The 27,970-nt window shown below is 44.8% G+C and overlaps 2 protein-coding genes across 6 annotated transcripts in view; both read right to left on the reverse strand.

Annotated features, from left to right (window-relative positions):
• Positions 1-124: 124 nt before the first annotated feature.
• atg4da (autophagy related 4D, cysteine peptidase a) lies at positions 125-11,738 on the reverse strand. Its single transcript, XM_053615612.1, has 11 exons — positions 10,406-11,738; positions 7,518-7,788; positions 7,180-7,263; positions 6,577-6,750; positions 6,128-6,467; positions 5,942-6,015; positions 5,406-5,545; positions 5,030-5,108; positions 4,875-4,951; positions 2,414-2,533; positions 125-2,209 (listed from the first exon to the last, which is right to left on the reverse strand). The coding sequence occupies exons 2-11, from the start codon at positions 7,735-7,737 to the stop codon at positions 2,042-2,044; spliced, it is 1,476 nt and encodes a 491-aa protein (XP_053471587.1). The 5' UTR covers positions 7,738-7,788; positions 10,406-11,738; the 3' UTR covers positions 125-2,041.
• A 1,121-nt stretch (positions 11,739-12,859) lies between these two features.
• Positions 12,860-27,970, reverse strand: part of mast1a (microtubule associated serine/threonine kinase 1a) — a 61,992-nt gene continuing 46,881 nt past the window's right edge. For all 5 annotated transcript variants that reach the window (XM_053615608.1, XM_053615607.1, XM_053615611.1 and 2 more), the window contains 13 exons: positions 27,441-27,573; positions 27,127-27,292; positions 26,490-26,591; positions 25,272-25,394; positions 24,715-24,824; positions 22,471-22,622; positions 22,057-22,313; positions 21,446-21,697; positions 21,115-21,344; positions 20,709-20,831; positions 20,321-20,454; positions 20,031-20,218; positions 12,860-19,903 (listed from right to left, as the gene is read on the reverse strand). In XM_053615608.1, coding sequence (XP_053471583.1) covers positions 18,066-19,903; positions 20,031-20,218; positions 20,321-20,454; positions 20,709-20,831; positions 21,115-21,344; positions 21,446-21,697; positions 22,057-22,313; positions 22,471-22,622; positions 24,715-24,824; positions 25,272-25,394; positions 26,490-26,591; positions 27,127-27,292; positions 27,441-27,573 — 3,808 coding nt within the window. In that variant the 3' untranslated portion in view covers positions 12,860-18,065. The remainder of the gene's footprint in view (positions 19,904-20,030; positions 20,219-20,320; positions 20,455-20,708; positions 20,832-21,114; positions 21,345-21,445; positions 21,698-22,056; positions 22,314-22,470; positions 22,623-24,714; positions 24,825-25,271; positions 25,395-26,489; positions 26,592-27,126; positions 27,293-27,440; positions 27,574-27,970) is intronic.

The following is a 27,970-nucleotide window of genomic DNA, read 5'->3' on the forward strand; positions in this document are numbered from 1 at the left end:
AGTAAAATACAGCAACGTCGATATCTTTGTCGTATCGGCCAGTGTTAATTAGGATTACAGTTTTTAAAACCAACACACAAGGAGGAAGTTTAAGAGTCAAAGAAGCAGGGATGAGCAGTAAAGGTGCACTTCAGCAGGTGTATTCTCAGGCAGCACGATAAAAAAAAACAACAAAAAAAACAATTTCATAAATTAAACAGTAACAGCACATACGTTGTAGCATTTCCAGATTTAACGACATTCAACAACATTGAATATTTTTCCTATGCTTAAAAAAAACAACAACAGAGGAACGTAATCCAGTGTTTCATTTCATCAGACGATAATCCCGTGATCCTCACGATGAACTGCGAAGACTGTGGAAAAGAAGAGTAACGTCCAGGAATGATCAGGAGCACTGCTTACACGGCGTCGAGATTTAGAAAAGAGTTTCGTGCGAGAATAACGAGTCTGATCCGAAATAGCTCGGACATTAATCGTTAATTAGACTGGGATCAGTGGCGTTTACGGAGAGATGATCAGGATCCAGGTTTGGGACACCACGACGACAGCAGCAGCTCGTTCTCATCATCACAGCACAAGTTAAACCCGTTTCCTTTCACAGAGACAACAAAACAACCAGTACAGCAGAGATTTAAAAAAACAAAAACAAACAAACAACAACCCTGGTTTGGGATTCGCTCGGAATTTCCACGTAGTGCTGCTTCGGGAAGCGTAACGAATTCATGTAGATTCTCACTAACGTACAGCGTGAACATCGGAACATCTGCCGTAGAGGATTTTACAGGTTGTAGTTCGGGATTTTTCCATCAATGAGATGATACGAAGGCGAAAGCTCGGTTTTGGTTTTTTTTAATCTCCTGTAGCGGATTATTCCGGTGACCCGACCCGACTTCACTACAGCTTCCTTCACAAAGTTTGTGTGTTTATAAAAGATCGAATCACGAATCACGATTCTCTTTCGAATGATCCTTCAACTGTGCGAGAAAGATAACACCCCCCCCCCCCCCACACACACACAAAATGTCGACACTACAGAGGGACAAACTTTATTTCTAGTGTTTTTCGTGGTTTGTTTGTTTGTTTGTTTTCATGATATTATTTGGTTTAAGAAGTTGTTAGTTCTGGGTGGAAAATGAATGAAAGACGCATAAACATTTCAGAATTATGAATCATGAGGTGTCCGGTGATTCCCACATGTAACTGCGACATTCAGTTTAATCACGAGTTGTTGTCATGGTAACAGAATGACACGGATTAGCCGCCTACAACTTATAGTGGGGGAGAGAGAGAGAGCGAGCGAGAGAGAGAGCGAGCGAGCGAGCGAGCGAGCGAGAGAGAGAGAGAGAGAGAGAGAGAGAGAGAGAGACGGGGGAAAGAAGGAGAGAGATGGGGAGAGAGAGAGAGAGAGAGAGACGGGGAGAGAGAGAGAGAAAGAAAGCGAGAGAGACAGAGGAGAGAAAGAGAGAGAGATAGAAGAGCGAAAGAGAGAGAGAGAGAGAGCTATAGGAGAGAACGAGAGAGAGAACAAGAGAGAGATAGAGGAGAGAGAGAGAAAGAGAGAGAGAGAGACGGGGGAAAGAAGGAGAGAGAGAGACGGGGAGAGAGAGAGAGAGAGACGGGGAGAGAGAGAGAGAAAGAGAAAGAAAGCGAGAGAGACAGAGGAGAGAAAGAGAGAGAGATAGAAGAGCGAAAGAGAGAGAGAGAGAGAGAGCTATAGGAGAGAACGAGAGAGAGAACAAGAGAGAGATAGAGGAGAGAGAGAGAAAGAGAGAGAGTGAAAGTGGGACAGAGGTGAGAGAGAGAAAGTAAAAGTATAGTGATTGGTTGTACCTAAAATAAAAACCTTCAACACACCTATTCAATTTTCTATGACCTCCCCCCACCACACACACACACACACACACACACACACACACACACACACACACACACACACACACACACACACAGCTAAGTCTGCAGTGTATTGTGTCGCTCCATCGTGCCCCAGGTTCCGCTGGAGTTTAGAAGCTGGTCTGTGCTCCACATGATGGCGTCCTCACAGAAACACGAAGCCCTCAGAGCTGTTTCTGTTCATGGTGTCAGTGGGCAGGATGTGGGTGCTGGGGTCTGTGCTGCCCCCGCTGTACCCCTCCAGGCTGTAGTCCTGCCCCCTGCCCTCTATAAACGTGAAGATCGGGTATCGCTCTTTAGACACAGACAAAGCCTAGAGCGTAGAGGAGACAGAAACCCACAGAAAACCACCTTCATGAAGGAACACAGCAAGCACAATGAGCCTTTCCTTATTCCAGCTGCCAGGACGCGTCGGACGTCTGACCTTACAGCTGTGAGGTTAACGTCTAGCGGATCAGAGACAGTGTTGGAATAAAGCTGATGACGGTTAAAGGCTTGACACGGACGTGTGACTCACCCTGCTAACGGCTGAGCACAGAGACTCGAAATCCTTTTTACTCTGAGCGTAGAAGCCCAGGGTGCAGCTGGGATCCATGCGATTAAAGTTCATCTTCCTGGGAGAGTTACAGTGAAAGGACTGAGAGAGAGAGAGAGAGAGAGGGAAAAGACATTAAAGAGAAGTCATTTATATTGATAGGTAACTGTTTTTTACTATGTAAATATGTATATATTTGTGTGTACACAGAAGCATGATTTACTCACTGGGGTCATGGGGGACATGTCTGCACCTCCTGTTTAAAATCTACTCCTTTAAATATCTTCTGTGTAAATAGATTGTGCCAGATACTGATCTTAGGCTGATCTACGTCATTAAATACATGCAGTCTCCCTGGACCCTGTGGACATGACTCTGACTCTGACTCCACGGCTTGGACTGTACAGCTCTGAACTTTGGACTACACTCAAACTCTAAAGCACTGGACTCGACTCAGACTTGGAATTAGATTCAGACTTGCGACTGGAGATGAAACTTGGACTCTAGAGCCCGGGACTCTGGACTACACTCGGGACTCCAAAGCCTGGAGTCAGGAGTCGACTCGGACTCTACTGCTTGGGACGTTAGATTAGACTCTACAGCTTTGGTCTGGATTCGGATTTCAGACTATGTTCGGACCCTACAGCTTGTGACTGTGGACTAAACTTGGACTCTACAGCCTGAGACTCTGGATTACGCTCGGAGTCGACTCGGACTCTACTGCTTGGGACTTTGGATTGGACTCTACAGCTCTGGTCTCGATTCGGGACTATACTCAGACCCTACAGCTTGTGACTGTAGACTAAACTTGGACTCTAGAGCCTGAGACTCTGGACTACACTCGGACTCCAAAGCCTGGAGTCAGGATTCGACGTGGACTCTACTGCACGGGACTCTGGATTAGACTCTACTGCACGGGACTCTGGATTAGACTCTACTGCACGGGACTCTGGATTAGACTCTACTGCACGGGACTCTGGATTAGACTCTACTGCACGGGACTCTGGATTAGACTCTACAGTTTTCATCTAGATTGGGATTTGGGACTATATTCAGACTTCACGGCTTGGGACTGTGGACTCAACCCGAACTCTGGACTCAGAGTGGACGACTTGTGACTTGACTCAGACTGATAAAAACCTCATCAAGTCGAATATGAACCATCCTTAGTAAACTTTACTAGTTCATTTTTAGTTCATTTAGAGGTATGTACGTGAAAGCTAGGGTGACTAAACATGCTGGAATTTCCCCCCCCCCTCAATTTGTTCCTAAATCACAGATATGTTTATCGGAATGAGACTCGAATCCTCGGCCTCGTGCTTAGGTTAGTCAAAACACAGCTGAGAAGCATTTTGGCAAAGAATCATACGTTTTAAAAAAAAAAAAAAAAAAAAGTTTCACATTACAACCAGGCAGAATTACAACAGCAAGCCGTAACTGCCTCCGTGTTGCTGAATAAGAATAAAAAATTCCCTCGTCTGAGAAACCGCAGATGTGTCAACGCACATTTTCTGAACCGTTGAGTCCTTTTCCAACACGGGAAATCCCTGAAATATTTTTAAACTCAAAGACAGGAAGTAGGTACTGCTAGTGCTACAGATGGGCGACTCGTTACGAAATCTCTCGCACAGCGTGAGCGAAGGTCACATCAGTGCAAAATGGAATCCCATCCTCAAACGTCATCCTCAAACGTCCACACCATTTTTTTATTGTATTGAAAACTCAAAGATTTGATGTGGTTCCTAAAAAGTAATGAGACTTCATTGAGAAAAAAAAATAAATAAAAAATCTACGGTAGCGGCTACAATTTTACCTTCGTCAAGAAATCCTGAATCTACGAACGTGACATCCGTGAATAACTCGGAAAAAAAAAAACTCTCAAAACCCGCGAACGTCTTTACGTTAAGGGGAAAAAAAAACGAGAAAATTTCCCATTATTCCGACTTGAAAACTTCACGCGTTGCCATTTTGTTTACTAGATTGTAGTTTTTACCTAGCCTTAGCTAGCATTAGCATATAGCTGTGTTCATGTCGGCCATCAGCACATCGTATCCTATACTTTTATTAAGCTGAAAAATACAAGCGGATACATTCTTATTTTAAGCCTTACTTCCAGATTCCCAAAAATTCCGATTAGGATTTTCCGCTCGGGTGCGGACACGAACTCTTTATTCCGGTTGAAAAGCGGTAATTCTGGTTATTGTGAAATCCAAATGATGTGGGAGGGGGAGGAAAAAACGCAGCAGTAATGGCCTGCATTTGCATGCTGGAACATGATTGGCTCTGACATTTTATGATGCAATAACCCTTGTCTAGTCACGTATTCGACTCGGATTAAGCTCTCCGTCTTGTAAGATAGAGTCCTCTAAAAAGGACGGAACCCAAACACGCGTTACGAGTTCACACATGGTTTAAGGCGCCGTTAAGAACGACTCGGGCTCACCTCCAGCGGGAAGTTTCCTTGTGTGACGTCGACTACCAGCTGGCAGTAGTGTGGGTCTAAATACAATAGCTGCTCGTCTGCAGGACAGAAGACGGTCAATCAGATCGCAGATCAAAAAGCAGGTGGCCAACCGAGAAGCGATGACCGCTACTCACCTTGAAAGCCGACGAAAAAGAGCGAGTGTTTGGGTTTCCCGCCGATGATCCCGATACAGCAGTCCAACGTCAGGAGATTCTAGAAAACAGAACGTGTTTACAGCCGCACGGCGAGAAAACGCTCAACATAAAGACCCTGTTTAAATGAACAACCGGAAATAAAACTCCTCCCACTTTTTCCATTAATCAATCAATCATCAAATACACATACCATATATCTCCAGTTTACCTAATAAGGTATTAACTCTTTACGCGAATATTTTGAGATGCCGGATTTTTGATTTCCGTGAGCTGTAAGAAATGATTCAGTAAAACGTTAAGCGCTCGGTAAACATACGCGTCTTATCTCCCGCTGTATATTCATGCAGAGTTTTACCTTGACGCACTCGGTGTAGGACGGGTTGAGCGAATCTCCTCCCAGTCGCACCGGGACCAGGATGATGACGGACTTCCAGCCGGAGCTACCGGAGTCAGAGGAGCTCTGTTCGCACAGCTGCGTCACGTCCCCTTTATACACTACAAACAAAGAAACGTGTAAACGTCAACTACACTACACTGTAGGCAAACGTACGCGTACCCCTGACCTTCACACCCAAAAAAATTGGAAGCAGACAATTGTATAGAACGTCGTTCCCTTCCCTTCACCCAAAAAACTGTTCCAGCATGACTATGATGCCCCTGCGCACAAAGCGAGCTCCATGAAGACGTTAAGGTTGGAAGAAGGTGGAAGTGTCCTGCACAGAGCCCTGACCTCAATCCCACTGAACACCTCCTCGGACATCCCCACCTCATCCTCACTAATGCTCTTGGGAAACGTGTGAAAGAACACAGATCTCCACAGCCACGCTGCAAAATCGAGTGGAACGCCTTCCCAGAAGAGTAACTGCGCACTCTGCACCTGGTTCCACTCACCTGTACAGTCCTGAGCCACGTACACGACCAGGTCGTCCAGATCGTCCAGCTCCGCGCTTTTCTCCACAGCTTTTCTAGACAAATAAACCAAAAAGTCAAATTCTTGTCTGCGATGCACGTTTATAACAACACTGACTTAGCGGTAAGGCAGAGAACGCTAACGCTCCGCTACGGCCGCTCGCTCACCGCAGGATGTGTGCGACGAGCGAAGGCCCGTACCAGTCTCCCGCCTTCTTCCCCAAATCCTTGCCCAGCTCGACCAGCCGGTGAACCCCGAACGGCGCAGCCGGAACGTCCCCGAACCACGACACCAGCCTGCGGTGGAGGTCTTCGGTCTGCGCGTCCCGGCTCGGCTCGGCTCGTTTCGGGACCTCGGTCGCGGAGGACGGGCGTTTCTCAGGTCCCGACGTGCTCCACGTAGAGCTGAAGGAGGGGATGGAGATACCCACGGGACGAGACGGCGAGCGAGGTCTCAGCACCTCGAAATCCACATCGGCCAGCTGAGGACACCCCGGCCACCTCCAGTCTGGAAAACATACGACGCCGTCGGTTAGTAACAGACACTACACGTGACCCGTTCACCGGAATTCGTCGCCCGATCTGTTGTGTTTATTTATCGAGTGTCTGTTGCGTACGCCGAGGTAGCCGATGGAGCATGAGCCCCTGGGCGAGCAGCATCTGTCCGCTGCGCAGCATGCAGCCCCAGCCGCAGTCCGTCGTCAGGTTCGAGCCCTCCAGCTGAGGGAACTCCTTCCTGTAGGTGAGCCACACTCGCGAGCCGAACGCCAGCCGGAAACGCTCCACTTCCTCTGAGGAAAGAGGTGGTGAAAGAGCTTGTGAAACTGGTTTAAAGCAGCAGTTTGTCATGTTAGCTTGCGAGGTAAATTCGCTATTAATCCTTTATCGTCCCGCTTAAACCGTTAAAACGTCATTCCCCTTTGGTAAAACAACCCGAGTTATAACCCATTTAAGGAAAGGAAAGGAGGCGGAGCTCCTCGAGCAGTTGTCTTTTGTCCTTTTCTGGGCCAGAAAAACTTCAACAGAAGCTGAAGATTTGAAAATGGCAACGTCGCAAATCACATAAAATTTTTCCAAAGGCGTGTGTAAAACCGTGTAGAACCGCACGTAAAAATTTTCGAACGGTACCTTTAAACAAACATTCAAAGTTGCTAACGGCTGCTTTAACGAAAAGTGGCGCCCATCATACAGCAGAACGCGAAAGTGGAACCGGGTCTCACCTTCACTGTCGAGTAAGTAGGACTGTCCCATCAGGATCAGCGGCGACGTTTTGTTGAAGACCGTTTTGCTTTTGACCGACCATCCTGCGAGAAACAAAAAGCAAAACTTGGCAACGTATCTTCCCTTTCGCAGACCTGGTCATGTGACCGCTCTCACGGACTGACGAGCCCGTGTTAGCTAAACGAACTGGTGCTATTACGTCAAGTGAAAAGAAATGATCAACAACACGGTAAAGTCTGCAATCGGAGGACGGGATATAAAATAAGCCCCACCCCCTTTTAAACAAAGGAGCACTACAATTATTTCCCCGCCCCAGATCGCGTTCTCTAAAACATACCGTATTTGACATTGTTCCACGCCGACATCAGCTTCAGCTTCAGCTTATCCACCTCGTCCGGCTCTCCCGGCCCGTCAGCGAGCGACCCGTTACCGAAATGCCCCCTCGCCTCCACGACCCGCGGCGAGGAAGGGGGCGGCAGTCTCCTCCCGTCCACGAAGTCGTTGTGAAGCGCACCGCCCCTGGCGTACTGGGCGGAGCTGGGGGTGACCGAGTTCATGACTCAGGCGTCGCGCGGACCTCAGCGGCGTGACGTCATCACCAGGGCGAGCTGAGGAAGGGAACAAAGCGAGGCGGTGAGCGTGACGCGCCGATGTATTTTCAGCGTCCCGAACGCTATCGTGTAATCCCCTCGGGACTCGAGGTGCCGTTCAGGACGTCGAAATACAGCGATGTTCTTCCGAGTAGCAACGATGGCTACGTCATCGTCTGCGTCTGTGATTCATTTCCCGTAACAGCACACTCCCGGCGTCTTTTTATTCCTCGCATAACTAGATTCCAGCAAACAGACAGACAAAGGGAGGAGGCGAGCTGCTGTTCCGAGAGCAGGAAATACAGGAATGGTGCGGAGGTCAGTTACACAGTGCGTGTGTTGTTTTGTTTTGTTCAGCTTCACATCAACTCATTACATTACACACACGTGACTGAAAAGTGAGTCACTGGACACCTAAAGCCAGGTGTGTGTGTGTGTGTGTGTGTGTGTGTGCGCATGTGCATGAACATGACGACACATAACAATAAACATATCTCAGTTCCTTTTTCCTTTCCAGAAACACCCTGTGCTGCTTTCTTCCAAGTGCATGAGTACAGAGTGCACAGCTGAGGAAGAGACGAGGGAAATGAAACACGCCTTATTTTTGCTTTCTTTCTGCCACACAGATGCATTTCTTAAATTCACTTCTTATCCGATTAGAATTGGATTCCTTTCTTTCTGAGGTGTTGGGGTTTTTTTGGGGGGGCGGATAAAGTTTGCTTTTTTTTTTTTTAAAAAGGGGCTCACTTCCTTTTTCACAGGAGCACAAACTTTCAGGGAAAACTGAAGTACGGGAATGAAACTGTGAGCAGCGTGACAACGACTTTCGCTCCAGATGAATGAACTCGTCTCGGTTTTATTTAATTCAAAAAAAAAAAAAAAAAAAAAAAAAAAGCATTTTCCACAAATATGAAAGGGTTTACATCGATAATTTTTTTCCCTCCGAAATGTACAAGATAATAAAAAAAAAACCCAGATATTAAATTCGTAACGGGACAAAACCTTCCGATAGTTTTGTTCCGTTATTAGGAAAATAATCTAATTATTTAATTAGGAAAATAATCGAATTATTTAATTAGGAAAATAATCAGCGACAGGTTGGAGTGACGTGAAACGGACTTAACGTGGATTATTTTCCGACAGCAGCGCATCCTGAAGCGTTTTATCCCTCTGATACCACAGCCCGTGGGAGAAAAACAAGACTCCTTCCATAGATATTAAATATGCGTGGATTATTTCCCAATACTAGCACGTCCTGAGTTGTTTTATTCTTCTTCCAACACAAAACCTGACCATTCTGGGGTTTTTTTAGATACACTCAACAACTACGTTTACATGGACAGCAGTAATCTAATCATGGACCTTATTCTGAATAAGACGATACTGTGATTAAGGCGTTTACACGACTTTCTTTTCGAATATTCCTTTCAATATTGTAATTAGCGGTTTGGGACGCAGCCGTGCTCTCTCGTTCGCCGTCAAACGGTCGAGCGTTGCCGTGTGTGTACGTGTCCTGTCGCAAAACGCGGCGAAAACTCCCACCCGACGTTAATAGTGTGATTAAGGTGTGTATAATGCGACTAAAACAGGAATACTCCACACGTCTTAATTCCGTTCGTGTTTACTTCGAGTATGACGTTAATCGGATTAAGGTCATCAGTAATCTCTGTTTACATGCTAGTTTCTCAATCAGAGTATCGTCTTAATCGGGTTCATATCGGATTATCGTTGTCCGTGTAAACGTGTTGCGGGGACGTCCACGAGGAGAGGCGAGCGAGTTCCTGTTCAGCCTCTCTGACACTGGAGACTCCTTCCGTAAACGTTAAAGAAATGAGGATTGTTTTCTTAATAACAGCGAGTGTTATTCCTCGTATGCCGCTGCGGTTTTCCAACGTCGCACTCTCTCATACTTTTAACGTTGTGGGACGTCCATGAACGAAGCGTCCGCGAGTCACACGTTCCCGTCACCGATTCTTTTCCTGCGACAAACTCCGAGTGTTTTATTCCCGACTCCTTTTCTATCCGACGTTTTCACACGCAAGGGATTGTGACAATTTAACCAATATGGAAAACGCCGTTGTGACATCACCGGGTGAAGGATTGAGCATGCACTTGGTACTTTCCCCTGAAAGTGTAAGTGTAAGTCTAAGTGTGTGTGTGTGTGTGTGTGTGTGTGTGTGTGCCGAAAGATTGGACACACGACCTAATTTAAAGCAGGCATGTGATCTGAGTGTGACTGAATGCAGGAATTTTTACTAAGACTTGCAAAACAAAGTCCAAAAAAAGTATTACTGACAGAAGAGGGAAAAACTTCTCACTTAATCCATAATAATAATCATAATAATTATAAATGTTTTCATCTCTGTGACGCATTTAATCATGAATATAGAGAAAATCAGTAAGTCAGTATTTTATCTTGCATGTATAAAAGTAAAAGACTAAGAGATAAGCGAACTCGACTTCCTGTGCTGCTTTCGGAAACAATAAAAATAAGAAAAAATGTCTATTTTAAAGCATAAAAACTTAACCAAGAGATGACCAACAGGAGCTAGCAAGACAGCTAATGCTAATCTAATGCTAATAATCTGGCTGAATGAGTTAGCTAGCTGAATATTGTTGAGGAATAAAGACTTACCGTAGTAATAAAGCGCTCATGTTTGTGTGTTATTGGGTATTTTGAGTGTTCAGGTGTTATTAATGTCGGCGCTGCTGCTAAACAACAACACTGGAAGTCGAGGCAGGGACGGGTGGACTTTACCTAACTAACTAGATAACGAAATTAACCAGCTAATCTTGACGCCCGAGGTGTACATCAATATAGCTTAGCATTCATTGGAGAAAAAAGAAAAAAAAACCCAGGCGAATCCGATCTCCTTTCTGATCTACACTGCCTGTGTTTGGATTGAGTTCATAACCCGAGACTGTACCACAAGACAACTACCGCTTTCGTCCTGCATCGTAACGCCAAATGACTTCCTGCTGTCGAGCCAGCGCCGTGCTCCAAACAGCTCCACGCGCCCTACGTAGGCGCCCTTTAATAAGGGTTCTAGATAACGGCTTCTACGCCGCGCGCAGAGAACTCAACGTCCGACAGCACGCCGTTTGGAACAGAGCCCAGGTGCACAGGCACCCTTTATTTATTATATTTAAATAAGCACATTATTATATTTCAAGTGTATAAGCAGAGCTGTTTAACCGATCTATCTATCTATCTATCTATCTATCTATCTATCTGTCTGTCTGTCTGCCAGTCTATCTGCCTGTCTGTCTTCCCGTCTACCTATCTATCTGTCTGTCTGTCTGTCTGTCTGCCCGTGTATCTGTCTGTCTATGTCTGTCTATCTATCTGTCTGTCTGTCTGTCTGTCTGTCTGCCCATCTACCTATCTGTCTATCTATCCATCTGTCTGTCTATCTGTCTATTTATCTATCTACCTATCTATCTGTTTTTCTGTCTATCTATCTGTTTGTCTGTCTCCCCGTCTATCTATCTCTGTCTGTCTGTCTACATGTCTGTCTGTCTATCTATCCATCTGTCTGTCTGTCTATCTATCTATCTATCTGTCTATCAGTCTTTCTGTCTATCTATCTGTCTGTCTGTCTGTCTGCCCATCTATCTATCTGTTTTTCTGTCTATCTATCTGTTTGTCTGTCTCCCCGTCTATCTATCTCTGTCTGTCTGTCTACATGTCTGTCTGTCTATCTATCCATCTGTCTGTCTGTCTATCTATCTATCTATCTGTCTATCAGTCTTTCTATCTATCTGTCTGTATGTCTGTCTGTCTGTCTGCCCGTCTATCTATCTGTCTATCTATCCATCTGTCTGTCTGTCTGTCTATCTATCTATCTATCTGTCTGTCTGACTATCTACCTATCTGTCTGTCTGTCTGCCAGTTTATCTATCTATCTATCTATCTGTCTGTCTGCCTGTCTATCTGTATGTCTGTCTGCATGTCTGTCTGTCTGTCTATGTCTATCTATCTATCTATCTATCTATCTGTCTGTCTGTCTAACTAAAGAAATGTGGAAAGAAGTAAAAAGTTACAACTTTTACATGTAGTGAAGTGTTATTATTAATAGTGTAAAGATGTTTTTTTTCTGATGAAATGGTCATAATTGATCTAAAACTGTCATAGGCGACTACACCATGTTGTTCGCTGCTCGTATGTGTGACTAACACTGCGTTGTTTGCTAATGAATTATTCAGAAGTAAAAATGTATAAAATATCCTGTAAAGAACCAAAAAAATGACCGTTAGCTAGACTCTGATTATCTGCCTTATGTTAGTTTAGTTTATGTTAGCTACTGGAATCAATGCTAGTCTAACCTGGCATTAGCAAAGAAAACATGCTAGCTTAGTTTCATAGGGTCAGTTAATATTAGCAAATTAGCTAAACTTACTTTACCTCTACATGCTTTTACAAATTAGATTAGCTCATGTCTTCCAGGGAGGCAAAAGGAGATGCCTGATTGATTTTATACGAGTGTTTGTTTACTCCATACGGAAACATTTTACTGAGGTAGGGCCAGGAGCGCTCACCCTCAAGTTCCACACCGCAGTCCGGTGGATTATCCATGTTCAAACTCAAACGCAGATGGATAGCTGTAGAGCTAACTACATTGTGTAACATGAGAAGGACAAGGCTGGTGATGAACTGGCACGATTCTCGATCATTCATTTCTACAGTGATGAACTTTATGGGACGCTAAGCTGAAATGATCGGATGCTAATTTGATTGATTTGGAGCCCATTTGATTGTCACTGGCTGGATGAGAGAATATAAGCACTCACATGTTATATGTTGAATAGTTTCAGGTCACGGTGGTCAGCTTAATTTAAAAAAAATATATTTAAAAACCATGTGACCGTTCCAATAGTATCGTCGATCTGTAAAATGAGGATTTAAAAATAATTAGAAAATATGGGATTTCTATATTTTAAATCTACGTTTCAATTCTACGCATTTTAAAAACATGTTTACGTTTATAACTCCTTCATTATGACTGGGTTAAATTGATTAAAAACACACACCTAAGGGTAATATATCTTAGCCAATCCACCTACTAGCATGTTTTTGGATAGTGGGAGGTAACTGGAGATCGTGAGGAAACCAACACGGACATGACACTGAGAACATGTGAAACTCCACACAGACAGTAACCTGAGCTCAGGATCCTACCGGTCATCCTGCGAGGAGCCGTGAGGCGGCAACGCTACTCACCGCGTCACAGTCAATTTCTGTATTACAGTAGCTAAATACATAATGCCTACGACGACACCTAACCCCAAACCTACCCATAACCCAACATTAACCCCTATCAAACCCCAAACCAAAGACTCCCAGTCCTGGTTCCTGAGAATCTGAGGTTCTGCATATGTCCGTGTTGAAATGTTTGTTAAAACGTGCAGACAGGGGGTTCTCCAGGACATGTCTAACCCAAACATTTCCCAATCCTAACTAGCCCAATTCTGCCAACCCTGGCAGTGGTGGCTCAGTAGAGAAGATGTTGGACTACTGATCAGAAGATTGTGAGTTTAATTAAGGGCCCTTGAGCAAGGCCCTTAATTAAACTGCTCAGTTGTCTAAATGAGATAAGTCGCTCTGGATAAGGGCGTCTGCCAAATACCGTAAACGTAAAGTCTAACGCCTGACCCTAGCAATCTTAACCTCAGTAACTGAAAGGAAATCTCATTGCGTCTCCCGTTAACGGAATTTTTTTAATGATTTGTTTGGCTTGGAGAAATAAAATAAACGTTTTTTTTTTACTGGATCTTTATTCATTCATTCTTCTCCAGTAACCGCTTAATCCTGCTCAGGGTCACGGTGGATCCGGAGCCGATCCCAGGAACGCTGGGCACGAGCCAGGAATACAGCTTCCCAGCTGGGTTTTCTGGAAACTTCCTGACATACAAGGTCATAAACACGGTTTGGAAACCAGTACATACAGTACAGTAGAGACGACTTCCTGTTTGTTGTTCCTCATTTCCAGAGGAACTGAGAATGAGTTCCACTTGAGCGCTGAATAATCGGACAAACAAATCAGTAGTACACGTTTTTAGTAGATTCATGGTGTTACGCTAAAGTCATAAAAAAAACATTTTTTTTAAACCTTCTAATCAAGATCAGTTTATTCATTTGGTCACACAAACAGGCGGCACGTCTGCATCGACTGATAATCAAAAGCGCTGTAAATAAATATAAAGAAAGAAAGAAAGAACAGTGAGAGTGAGATACCGACAGCGCAAGTAAATAATTGGTCCATAATCAATGACTGTTCCTTTATTTTCCTCTCTAAAACATTCACGTTAAACAGAATATCTGCATTTCGGTGTACATTTCTCTACGTGGTAAATGAATACAGTACATATTATACGTCCATGTAAAAGAAGATCCATTCCGACGTAAAATAAAGTGCATTCGCAGTAGATCACAGAATTGTAAAAAGAAGTACACAAACAAACAAACAAACAAACAAACAAATCCACAGAGAGATCGCAAACAATGCACAGGAACCGATTATGTTTCAGGAGTCAGGAGGGAACGCCGTTATTTACTTGGAACGAGCCAGGACTTGATTCATCAAATTCATCAATTGACATCAGGAATAAGAAACTAGGCTATAAAGTGGAACGGAAAACATTACAAAATGTTTTTGTTTTGTTGTTTTTTTTAGTTTTTATTTCGTGATTTGATATACTATAACAGTCACATGATAAAAGTGTCAAACAGTCAAAAGACGTGTTTTATGTACGCGTCACGAGTTTGAGTTTTTCCATCGTGTAACTGAAATCCTTCACTGGCGTTATTATTACACTAAATAACCAATACTTTGCCTCGGAATACTAACGTTTCTAATGTTCCGTCGAAGCGCGTAGTATCAGTTCGCGTTATGCAAATCATTTCTAAACAGCTTTGAAGACATGACGCCGCTCTTCAGAAAGGAGGCATCGGTGGACTTGAGAATAGGTTTAAAATTGAAAAACGTGGATATGATTAAGGCTTTTGCGTACAGACAACGTCTTAAGATTGACCTTTAATACGCGTGTCCAGCATCCCCCAAGGTCCTGCGCTAGTCACCAGAAAGTTGTGTTTAAACCGAGTAAAAACGAAAACCGCTTCGTCCCCTTCCAACGGTTTTGGTGTCCGACGTGTGCTTGTTTCATTCGAAATATTTATCTAGTGCGACTTGGTGTACATTTCTGTCTCAAACCCACGTCTAGATCGTCGGCGTTGTCTCAGCTGTACTACAACACCCACCCCCTCTCTCAGGGTTTTTACCTTGACAGTATTCGTAGACGCTAATCTATTGAACTAGCATAAGGATATGTTTTTTGGACACTTCTTTACGCTGTAAATGTAAACGTAATGAGACTGACTTCTATTACATCTTATCCCCGTCTTATCGTAGCTCAAGCGTAAAAAGAAAGAAGCAAACGTGACTCCGAACATTTGGGGTAAGGTGGAAACCTGCGTACATTTGATTTTTCGTCGGAACATTTGCTTTGACCCCTGAGCCCGACCCGGTGTTCTTCGTTAAAAAGTACGAGTGTTCGCTGCTTCTGTGCTGTCCTTTAGTTACGAACACCAGTTTCCGGCTCCTACCGATCACCAAGCTGCGTTACAAATTCCAGACGCAGGTCTTCAACGTGGTACTGTTTAACAAGGGAGATGGTAAATCTGTCTATACACGCAGCCCATGGGACGGTGGTGGCTTGGCGGTTAAGGCTCTGGGTTACTGATCAGAAGGTCGGGGGTTCAAGTGGCAGCACTGCCAAGGTGCCACTCTTGGGCCCTTAACCCTCTCTGCTCCAGGGGGCGCTGCATCATGGCTGACCCTGCACTCTGACCCCAACTTCCTGACAAGCTGGGATATGCGAAGAAAAGAATTTCCCTGTGCTGTGACGTATATGTGACTAATAAAGACTCATTATAGCATGCTACAGCTCACACAGTGATGAGAGAACAGGTTTAAAAACCTGTTAGTGTACGACGCAACATACAGATGTCACTCAGCTATGATTTACCGTCTGCAAATCAACTTCATTCCAGACGAACAGGATTGTGAGGATGGAAAAAGCAGGGCTGGTGATTAGCGCTCCTGACCTGACAGGATTCACACACACACACAGCCTTGTGGACTTCAACCCTAAAAATCAATACACGTCTTCCTAAAACACATCAGTCGAGTAATCAGGCTCCCGGACACCAGAAATTCACGATCAATACCCCAATCAGGAACCGGGCTCTCGGATGAGCGAGCACACGATCGATATCTACTAATCCTGTTAGTACACTCCTACGTCATCACTCTTAAAGGTGCGGTTTGTAAATCTTCAACGTGGTTCTAGATCTGTAACGATCACGCTATTTCAGAGACGTGTCGATAAAACGTCATTTGCAACGTTGACGTGCAGCTCATGTCGCCAGTTTCTTTGTTTCAGGCTTTTGTTTTTGTCTTGTTTAGCCCCGCCCCTAAAGAGCTGAGAGCTGCTCGGTCCTGTCAGTTTTCTTTATAAAAAAAAAAAAGAAGAAAGAAAGAAAGGGAAAAAAAGGCAAATCCCTCACGCGCGTACACAAGCACAACAGATACAAGCAGGTAGGGTCGACTCAACCGGGTGGAGAACCTTCTCTGGCGTTTTTCATTGCGCTTGCAGTTCACCTCCCAGACAGCAGAGGGCTCTATACGTTACAAACAGATCTTTTAAAAGGTGCTTTTTAGCCACCAGATGGCAACGTATTCCTACTTACACTGTTACTCTGGGATTTTGGACACTTAAAGCGATTTGTTTATTTTTTAAAAAGGCTGCATACAGTATTTATGAATATTCACCACACTAATGTGGTAAACAGCGCAGCTAATGACAAAAATGATGTTATAAACTAAACTTGTCGGTGTTTCGGCCTCTCTTTACCGAGACTACACAAAATACAAAGACAGACCTCCAACACTGCTAGATCGACTGCGATACTTAGAATACATGAAGAATTATAAATTGTACTCTGTATTTTACGCCCCAAACATTATCGTCAGAGATCTGACCATCATAGCTCTAGCCACTGAATATCGTACCATTTCGGCATATTTTACCCCTAGTACAATCTTTTCTTTCATTTTTTAAATCGGGGACGTCTCGTTTTAAAATCGGATTCATCCTAAATCAAGGGATTAAATGTGATAATAGAGTTAACTCATACACCAAGATGTGTGTTTATACAGTCAGTAAAAGCTGATTTCCACCATATGTTGAAATGTGTTGCAATACTTCACGTATTTCAGCATCAGCAAAACGCCCTTGCCTATAAAACGGAACTGAAATCGTGCGTATTTCGCTCCAGCCGGTTTGACCCTCCACGCTTTCGACTCTGCTGAACACGTTTAAATCCCACGTTTCCTAACCGGCGTGTGCAAAGCATTGCTTTTTCACTAATGCCTTTCCTCTTTATCCATCCTGACAGCCCTCGTAAACGTGTCTCGGCCAGCCCGGCTGAAAGGCACCTGTTTGACCGTGCGGATACAAAGCCTACGAACGGTATTGAAAGTAGCTCAAGTCAGCGATTATATCAGCGCCGTCTAAGCTGCGATGGAGGAAGCTGTCACTGGGGAACTATGCTAGGCCTCCTGTTGGCACCTGATAAGAAGAAGGCTACGCTCACCCGTGCAGTGCAGGATAATTCAAAACCATCTTAATTTAAGGCTTTCCACATTTAAAAAAAAAAAAATGTTCCACCGGTTTACAGGCTGACAGAAAGCGAAATCTCTCAGGTTTTTTTTAAATTATTTATTTATTTTTTTGGTCCTACTTATCCCTCCACCTACATAGCTTAAAAAGAAGCCATGGGCAGTTTGAGCTAGCTGCATAATCACTGGACGGCATGCTAATCGCACATAGAGGAATCGAACTCAAGAGAAATAACTCTTTCATACGTATACCAAGTAAGATCCTTGCAATGTCGTTTGCTTAATGAACGTCTCAGGAAAAATCGTTTTTTTTTTGTTGCTTTTTGCTTAAGCAATGAATTTGGCATTCACAGTTTTCAGCATTGTTTGATCTGTTAAAGCACTTTGCACTTTCTTTTTAGCCTTGCCACTCAAGCAACACTCGATCATTCTCCATACACACACGCACACGCACACACAAACACACCTGTAATACGTCTACTATCTTTTTTTTTAATATACAATAAATAAAACCGTTATCAGACGAACCTTTGCGCAATAGTTTTGTTTCTCTTAATATTTACCACTTGGAATGTCCTGACTTGATTAAGTGCAAAAGCAGACTGTGCTGAAACGTCACAAGCCGTTCTTCGTGCTCTCGTTCTTTTTCTGTGGTATTGTGCCGGTAGGGCTCGGTGTTGCTACTTTTAAGTTTGGGCTACTCCCACCTGAAACCTCAGTCTTTCCTTGTGCAATAGACTTGGCTTCTTCTGCAGATTTAACAACTTCCTTGCTCTTCGCCACCTCCTGGATTAACACTTTGGCTGGTTCTTGCCCAGTTTTAGACACACTAGTCGACCCATTTTTGTGACCAGGGGACAAGGATTGAGTAACGACGGGGTGGAGAGGTGATTTGGACAGGCTTGGTGTGGCTCCAGTAGGGGACGGTGTAGGAGAAGGAGAATGCTCCTCAACAACCTCCAAGAGACACTTATCTTCCCAGTCCAAGGTGCCTCGGTAGCAGTTGACCGGAGAAAGACCCTTGTCCTGTCGTAGCTTGCCCAGAGCAGGAGACTGGACCTGGGGTGGGAAGGGTGGAACGACCCCCTTGGATGGAGGTAAGCCAGGTCTCGCCCTCATATCTGGAGTCCTACCATGGGGGTCTGTACCTGACTTTTTAAGAGTGTCTCCATCTGATGGCCCTTTGATAACTTTGGATTCTTCTGTGGCTGTCACTGGGACTGACACTTTGTCAGGGAGTGGAGTTGCCTTTACGGGGCCAGCGCACGGTACACCAGACTTGACAGCACTGATAGTCATTCCTGTTTCTGGTCTCACTTCTTTCATTTCTGCTTTCTTTTCAGTCTCTTTTCCTTGCAAGTCCTTGACGACACTGATGGAAGTCTGGTGCGCTTTGGCAGTCCCTGGTGTCTGTGTTTGGCCAATCGTGCTCGGGGATTTTGTGTCACAAATTTGACTTGTGCCTCCTACACCAACGCTCGGGAAGGTAAGATCTGTGGTTTTTGTACCAGTGGTGGACAGAGTGGTCAGAGGGGATGGAATCGAAGGTTTGGTCACAACAGGCTGACTAGCTTCAAGTTTGGCTATGCTAGCATCTCTTGGTGTGGATGGTGATCGCTGAGACGCATCGACAACTGGAGATCTTATGTGACTTGACTTAGTATCCGGGACCTTCTTGCTCATGATATCTTGCTGAGCCTCAGTGGCAGGGGGTGACTTCTCCAAGACTATTGCCAGTTTACTGTCACTTCCCTGGGTTAAATCACCAGACTTTGCCCTGCCGTTGTCCTTTTCCTTCACTCTTCCAGCAAGCAAAGCATCTCTACTCAGTGGGGATTCCTGCCTGCCCAGCTTCCTTACTGGCTTCAAAACGCTTGTCTCCAGGGGTAACGGAACTGTTGGCTGAGTAGGCGATGGGGTCGTTGCAGAAGTCGAGGCCAGATTCTCCCCTTCTGTTTCCAACAAGCTTTGGAGACCTAGCTCACAGTGGAAGCCGTCCTTACGATAATCAGAATGGCCAACTTCCAGACTGTGCTTCCTCATTGCCCCGATTCCGCCTTTCTTGTCTGAAGAAGACGAAGAAGAGGACAGAGGTGACCCAAGCTTCTCTGCCGACTGAACCCGCTTGAGAAGTGGAGACCGGGGTGGTTCGGCACTCTTGGGCCTGGGCCTTGTAATAGGAGGAGATGAGTGAAGCTTGACAGGGAAGCTCTGGGTCATGTTGGAACTTCCAACAGTGTGACCTGACAAGGACGGTGGGGAAGACTGAGTAGGGGACGGGGTATGCGCAAGAGGGGACAGAGGGATGTTGCCAGCGGATTTGCAACGGGCTGAGCGGTACTGACGGTGCAGTTTAGGGGACAAGCCGTGGAGAGAGCTGGGGCGCATGTGCTGGGAAGCAGCAGGAGAATTTGGTGTGCTGGAGGCTGGAGAGCTGCTCTGAGAAGAGGCACCTGAAATTAGCAAGCAAACAGGATAATATTACAACTGTTCGTTTAAATTAAACCCCTCGAGTGTTATCCTGCTCAATTTAGCCATGTTAATGAAGACATCCCTGTTTTACACACGTAGCCTACTCACCTAGGTAAGAGGAGTCAGGACTGGAGCGGTAGCTTTGAGTGGGTGACCGGGCGGACAGACTGTGCGTAGGAGAGCCAGGCAGACTCTCACTAGAGGACAGCGAGCGGTTTAAAGACGACAGACTACGGCTAGTGTGCAGAAGATTCGACTGTTTGGTTATCTGGCGGAACAGAGAGCTTCGCTTCTTACTGTGGAGCGAGGAAAAAAAGCGAAAAGTAACGATTATTATAATAACGGTATTATAATACCATCTCATTTTATAATCTATCACTCTTTAGCTATTTTGTTACCTTTCCTGTCCCTCTTTGACTGTTCTTTTGCTGCGTCTGGCCATCTTGGATTTGTAGCTGGATCTGCGTGCAGGACCCACTTTGATCGACGTGTTCTCAAAGGGAGTGGTGGTCACAGTCACCTTATTACCACTCTGAAGTCATAGAAAAAAAAACAAACCTTAGTAGTAGTATTCCCAGAGTTTTATTTTAAGATCCTGTGGTAAGAGAACCGGAGATACATCTCATAAAGTCATGGATTCTACTCGAGTAGCCCGTACACTGTTTCTGTATATGGTTATCAGTTTTGCCTTGGAGGTAAATGACTGATTGCCCCAAAATATTCTCCAGGTTAAACTTATTTTAATAATGTTACGCAGGATTAATTGATGAAGAACACTGTTCTCACCTTGAGGATGAGCTCCACCACTTCCGTATGGACCAATCCATGCACGGACTCTCCGTTGACGTGGGTGATGAGGTCACCAGTGCACACCCCTGCTTCCTGAGCCGGACCGCCTTCTTCAACTTGCTATGGATGTAGAAAAAGAGCTTTTACGGTCACGTGAAGTTTCTTTAAAAAGGCGATGTAGCACTTTTTGTGAGAGAACAAAACAGCACAAGGCCACTAAATGCATATTTTGGTGCACCAATATGTGCCTTTTTACAAAACAGGGCAGTAAATGCTAATCGCAGCATGAGCAGCAGTGTAAGAGAGACTAGAGGTGGGAATGGTCAACGACTAAACTGGGAAAAAATATAGAATATATATATAAAGAAATCATGCACCTTTCCTCTACATCCTAGATCCTTACCCAGATCATGTGGTGCACACTGTAGACGTCACTGTCCCCCATGTAGACGCGGATGGCGCGCAGTGTGAAGCCGTACCTCTTGCCCGAGCGCTGGATGGTTATGGGTGAGCGGAGTACGCTAACTGCAGGGCCGTAGTCTCGGCTCGGGGATGAGTCTCGCGACGACGGGTTGGACGAGACCGAGCGAGGAGACATTGGGCTGGCTAGAGGAGAGCTAGCATGCTGCTCAACTACCGAGGAAAAGAAAAACACATGATACCAGAGGATCAGGAAATCATACAATTATTGGTAAATATTCATTCTGCGACGAGTTCTTCCATACATAACGTACCTGCTGGAATAATGACAGACAGCGCCGTAGCTGACGCAGATTTGGTGACCTTGCTGCCGGGACGTGTGGTCCGTTTCTCGCCATCTCCAGAGAGCTGCTGGTGACGCGCTCGTCTTAGAACCAGGTCGTTGGTGGCCCGTTGGCTGGGCGAGTCGCCCATGACAACAGCGTCCCGGAAAACCGGTACTGCTGCTGCTGTCGCTGAAGGAATGGGTTGTGGCGCCGATACCTGACTGGGTCGAGCTGACTTATCTGCAAATAGACATGAATCAATGCAGCCCCAGAGCATCACTGAGCCACCACCATGCTTGCCATGAAAGGGTTGAATCATTTTGAGACTGGAGAAATCATTATAAAATGCATTTTCAGTTGAATTTGGGGAAACCACTTGAAGCATTCATTGGGTTGAACTATTTCAATTGCGTTTATTGGATTTGTTCACTGCAAACAGCTTAAAGTCTGTACATTTTGACAATAAACCTGATTTGTAATGGGGGTTGAATCATTTTGATTGCAACTGTATAACTCAAATGCCTCCTATACTAATATACATCATTATAATAACTTTGCTCCAACGTTACTGACAACAGTGCAGATATTTTCTTTCTCACCTCCCGCACTCACTCCAGACGCCTCCTTCACACACGTGCTCGGTTCTCTAGCACCGGGCGATGAGGGTGCAACGGCGCCCTCTACTGATGACCCCCTGCTTTTAGCCCCGCTTTGTTGCGGCTGTGTCTCTCCATCGCCCTCTAGAGGCGAGGCGAAGCGGTGCGTGTCCATCAGTGCAGAAAAGCGTCGCCTGGCGCCTAGAGGAGGACTGGAATCACCCTCCGTGTACAGAGACTCAGAACACGACAGACGCTTCCTACAAACAAAGAGGAAGAACATGGCACGTATAATCACGAACTCTGTGCACAAAGTGGCCCATTAAAGAGTTGGCACAATTGGCAATGCTTACTAGGTTAGCTTTCACTCACCACACACACACACACACACACACACACACACACACAATCTCTTACATCTCTGGTGAGCTGGTCCTCCAGCTCTTGCTGAAGCTGCCGAGGCTCTCTCTCTTAGCCATTTTGTCCTCGCAGCGTCCCTTATGCTCTCGTCGGGTCACCACCGGTGTCTTCTGCTCCAGCTGAGACAGGTGCTCCATGCTGCTGTACACCTGCGAAACAAACCAGAGCAGCTCAGACTCCACAGGTACACACCTCCTTACACCTTAAAGAGGCATGACCATGGGCGTGGCCTGTCCAGCACAGCAGCCAAAATGTGTAACCTACAGCCCCCGCTCTATGATTTATACACACCACTCCTGTTTATTTAAAATGTTTTTTGGCATTTCATTGATGTGCTAGGCTTCCTTGGCAGAAAAGCGAACTGTACTACCTACGCATGCTCGTCCAGAGGCACCACCCATCTCTGCTACTTCCTTCCGAGTTTTATTTTGCTTCATAACGTCTCTATACATATTTAATGAGAGGGCATATATGTCAGGATTGTTAGCAGGGACTGAAAAAACTGATTCTGAGGAATCAAGACCAGTCATGTGGAGCCAATCATGTGGACTTACTGCTTTACCAGTTAACATATCATTTGCATAAAAGCATTCTAAGAGTGCTAAGAGCAGCTGAATGACGACACAAACGCTAAAATGGTTGTATTTCAGTTTAGTGAAACAGTGGCTGCTGGAAGGGAGTGCTTTGTGTTTTTATGGTTTGGTTTTTGATTACAACAAGCTTTATCTTGCCATCGAAAGGGATTTTTGTGCCACGCTAAATCGAGTCACACGAAGCTCTTTATCTTTTTTTTTTTTTTTTTCTTCTCGCAACATAAGTGCATCGGGAGTGACTTGCAAATGTGTTCTGACTTTAAGAGCAACTTGAGGTTATGAATGTTTGCTACAGCACAAGTGTATGTGTGTGGGTGTGTGTGTGTGTGAGCGTGTGTGTAAGAGTGTGTAGGAGTGTGCTCTAGCAACCAAGGTAAAAACGACAGACGTCGCCGGCCTGAGCTCAAGCAGCATGCAGAGTGTAAGCAGTCCATATAAATCAGCGTTATTATATTTCATGCTCGACTTCAATTGGGTTAAGGTCTGGTGAATGACTTGGCCAGTCTAAAACCTTCCACCCCCCGCCCCCGCCCCACGAAGAAGTCCTTTGTCGAGTTGGCAGTGCGTTTTGAAAATAACATTTTTGGAAATTCTTCTTCTTATATTCTTCTTTTGATCTCAAACCCAAACATCTTCAGCGAAAACAAATGACGTGGCCTTGCCGTTCCGATAGTTTCCGAGCGGACTGTATAAATATAACGAGAATCTCGGACAGACGGACAACCTGAAGACCTCCAAACAAAAATGATTCATGAAACAACTACCAAAACGATACTGTAAATAAGAGTCATATTTATGATTAACGCAGCAGTGGGCCTGGCAGATTTACAGTAGTGCAAAATTATAACGTATATCCGCTGTATACGTCGCATCACTTGCTAGAAGAATAGCTACATGTCTTGCAGTCTGGGAAATGTGGTACTTGGAAAAGGACTAAAAACAAAACAATATTCTCAGACTTCTCTTTCCATGAAAAAGCCTGGCCAAAACAGCAAGGGGTTTCATTATGCAGTTCACTCAGGATTGTGCTCTGTAGCGTTAAATCAACTCCTCCTTATTTGTCAGAGTCTACACTGGCAGAAGTGAGTTCATGTGAACTGAGTAGGAGTCGATTTCATACTGATTTCACACTGATGCACTTTTTACACGACTGTTTCGAAGTGACTTTCTCAAAGTCTGCTTTTTCTATATGGATTATTTTTTGTTTTATGTTCAACATTGCTTGAGCGAGAGAGAGAGAGAGAGAGAGAGAGAGAGAGAGAGAGAGAGAGTGTGTGTGTGTGTGTGCACGTTTGCCTCCCACGAGGTCTCTTAATTACAGCCTTTCCACTCTAGTTGTCTTATAAGAACCTCTTCATGTTAGGAGCGAGAGAACAGGCAGAAGAGACACAGTGTTAACATTTATGGAAAAACAGAGAGAGAGAGAGAGAGAGAGAGATGATGATGATGATGATGATGAGAAAAGAGAACATGACAGAAGAGTGATTAAAAAAATGCCGGAGGAGAAAATGCGGCATATTCTTGAGACGTCCTTTTGTCATCTCACCTTCTCGTGATGTTTGTGAGAAAGACGCGAGGGTGTCACGAGTCAGAGAGTGAGAGCTGGGCAGAGGACGAGAGAAGATTAAAGTGATAGAACAGCGCTGACCTTGCTGAAGCGTGGAGAGCAAGAGGAGAACTGTCTGATCTCCACGGGCTCGTCGTCGTTCGTGTCGTCCTCGTCGTACGAGTTGATGTGCTGATAACGCTCCGAGCGGGCTGAGGAAGACAGCGACATGTAGACGGATGAACACAAGGCATGACATGATGAGAGGGAAATAAATGGAAGCATATATATCACACACACTCAACAACATACGTTACACATACGTTAATAGGCAAATTGGAAACACTCCCAAACCTATAAACTCCGCCTCTTGTATTACATATTTGCATATCAGGTTCATTTGCATATCAGGAACTCATCACTTTGGGATGTGCTGTTAAAATAATTAACGGCTGGCTCAGAGTTATTTTTACCACCCCGAAGTTTTGCAGTAACAGCACATGCGGTGTTTTATTCCTCTTATACCACCAGCAGTTTGGCAACAATACTTTTTATCCGTTTATGGTTACATTCAACGTTGCGAGACAAGTTAATTCCTGTCATGACTCGTCATGGTACCTCAACAACCTTTCTTTTTTTGCAAACAGCAGACGACTCACTGTCAAAGTAGCTGGTGTCCTCCTCAGACTCCAGGTGAGGGATGAACTCCGCCTTCTGCCTCAGCACACTGTTCCAGTCCAGATCGGCGAAGAACGAGTGCTGCTTCACCTCGTACGCTCCTCCTGTTTATGAATACCAGTGATTAACATTTAACAGATTGCCTTATCCAGAACAACGTACAAAATCCATCCATCCATCCATCAATCATGTCACCCATCCACCCATCCCATCGTAGCATTCATTCATCCATCCTTCCATTTATCATATCCTCCACCCATCCAGCCATTCATCATAGCATCCATTCATATCCTTCATCCATCCATTCCTCCATTCCATCCATTCTTCCTTCCATTGTGTCAATCATTCATCCATCCATTATCCATCATGTCATTCATTCATCCGTCCGTCCATCATTCATCCTTCCATTCATCATATCATCCATCTATCCTTCCAATCATCATATCAGCCATCATATCATCCATCTATCCTTCCGTTCATCATATCATCCATCAACCCATCCATCATATCATCCATCTATCCTTCCAATCATCATATCAGCCATCATATCATCCATCTATCCTTCCATTCATCATATCATCATCAACCCATCCATCATATCACTCATCTATCCTTCCAATCATATCATCTATCCATCATCCATCCTTCCATTCATCATATCAGCCATCAACTCATCCACCATATCATCCATCTATCCTTCCAATCATCATATCATCCATCCATCATATCATCCATCTATCCTTCCAATCATCATATCATCCATCCATCCTTCCAATCATCATATCACACATCTATCCGTAAATCATGGCATCCATTCATTATATTATACATCCATTCATCCATCCACCCATCACAGAATAATCCATCCAGCATGGTATCCATTTATTTGTCCATCATAGCACCCATTTATCCACCTGTCACTCCATCACACAATCCATCCATCTACCTATCCGTTCAGGCACCACAGCATCCAGTAATCCACCATACTATCTGTTTATCCATCCATTATAGGTTTAGCCATCCGTCCAATCACCTATCCAGCATAGCATTCATCACAGAATCTATCTATTCATTCATTTATTCATTCATTCATCATCTTTCATAGCATTATACAGTCCATCATTCATTTGTCCATCCATCCATCACATCCATCTATCACATCGTCCATCCCTTGAGAGATTGAGAGAAGTTCAGCCTACCCGTTCCTAATCGCACCAGTGGGTTGGTCTGCAACAAGGTGGAAATCAGGTTCTGGGCGTCGCTAGGCAACGCTTCATCTCCCTCGGGCCAGGCGATGTCGTCTACACACACACACACACACACACACACACACACACACACACACACACACACACACACACGCACGCACAAACAGATAACACCTCCAGTGAGAAACCGAGCACATGCTATATCTGGCAGAGCTCCACATCTCCACTAAAACACAGTTATTTTAAACGTTGGGGAAATCAACTAATAATCTCCCTGTGTGTTTTCTGTTTGTGAGAGTTGGCAAAGTTGCTGCTCTTGTTAGCAAACTTCCAGCTAAATTTAGTGCTGTTGTTGCTACATAGCACTAAACATTTCAGGCCAAACTTCAGACGTGTTTGGACATGGGGTGTGTTTCAGTTTCCAGTGAGACAAAGGAACAAAAAGACAAGTGCTACTTCCAGGATTTTTCCATTAATGATCAAATTTGATCCTAGGACCACATGAGAGACACACCACTGGCATGGATGGATTACTTCTGTCTTTAAGCTGCTAACAATTATATATAATTGTTGTCTACTTTATTGTTGGTGACATCATCTTTGGAAGGAGATACACACCTCTACTCACCTGAGATCACCTGGCCAAACAGCTCCTCGGTCGTGTCCCCGAAGAAAGGCACGCAGCCTACCAGGAACTCGTAGAGGATGATTCCCATTGCCCACCAGTCCACAGGCTTCCCGTAACCCTGCCGCAGTATCACCTCCGGGGCGATGTACTCCGGGGTGCCACACACCTACCCGAAAAAAGAAAGAGATCATTCTCTTCAAGTACGGTGTTATGTTTCATATTGTCTGTTTCAAAGGGGTGCCAGTACTACGTAGCACACCTCTGACACTAACTAAACATGGCAGCCAAAGGCCTGAATCATGAACGTCTCATACCTGTTTGTCCAGGAACTCACGAGCGTCCTTCTCGATGTGACCCTCGTACAGGTTTGTAGTGAGGCTCATAAGACCCATCTTTGAGAGGCCGAAGTCGGTCAGTTTAATGTGTCCCATAGACGTAATCAACAGACTGAGGACACAGCAGATACAAAGATCAGTCATAGGGTGTAATAGAGATCTAGGAACAGTTACAGGTTTGCTAATGAAGGAGGTGTGGCCTTTATGTGTGTCTGTACTAATGAAGGAGGTGTGGCCTTTATGTGTCTGTACTAATTAAGGACATGTGGCCTTTATGTGTGTCTGTACTAATGAAGGAGGTGTGGCCTTTATGTGTCTGTACTAATTAAAGAGGTGTGGCCTTTATGTGTCTGTACTAATGAAGGAGGTGTGGCCTTTATGTGTCTGTACTAATTAAGGAGGTGTGGCCTTTATGTGTCTGTACTAATTAAGGAGGTGCGGCCTTTATGTGTCTGTAGTAATGAAGGAGGTGTGGCCTTTATGTGTCTGTAGTAATGAAGGAGGTGTGG

Source organism: Ictalurus furcatus, chromosome 26, assembly GCF_023375685.1.
Source record: "Ictalurus furcatus strain D&B chromosome 26, Billie_1.0, whole genome shotgun sequence".
Classification (NCBI taxonomy): Eukaryota; Metazoa; Chordata; class Actinopteri; order Siluriformes; family Ictaluridae; genus Ictalurus; species Ictalurus furcatus.

Coding starts and splice junctions, on each gene's coding strand:
- atg4da (XM_053615612.1), bottom strand. CDS start 7,737: ATGAACTCGGTCACCCCCAGCTCCGCCCAGTACGCCAGGGGCGGTGCG. Junction 6,751..7,179: donor CTACTTACTCGACAGTGAAG/GTGAGACCCGGT, acceptor CTCTTTCCTCAG/AGGAAGTGGAGCGTTTCCGG. Junction 6,468..6,576: donor GCTCCATCGGCTACCTCGGC/GTACGCAACAGA, acceptor TATGTTTTCCAG/ACTGGAGGTGGCCGGGGTGT.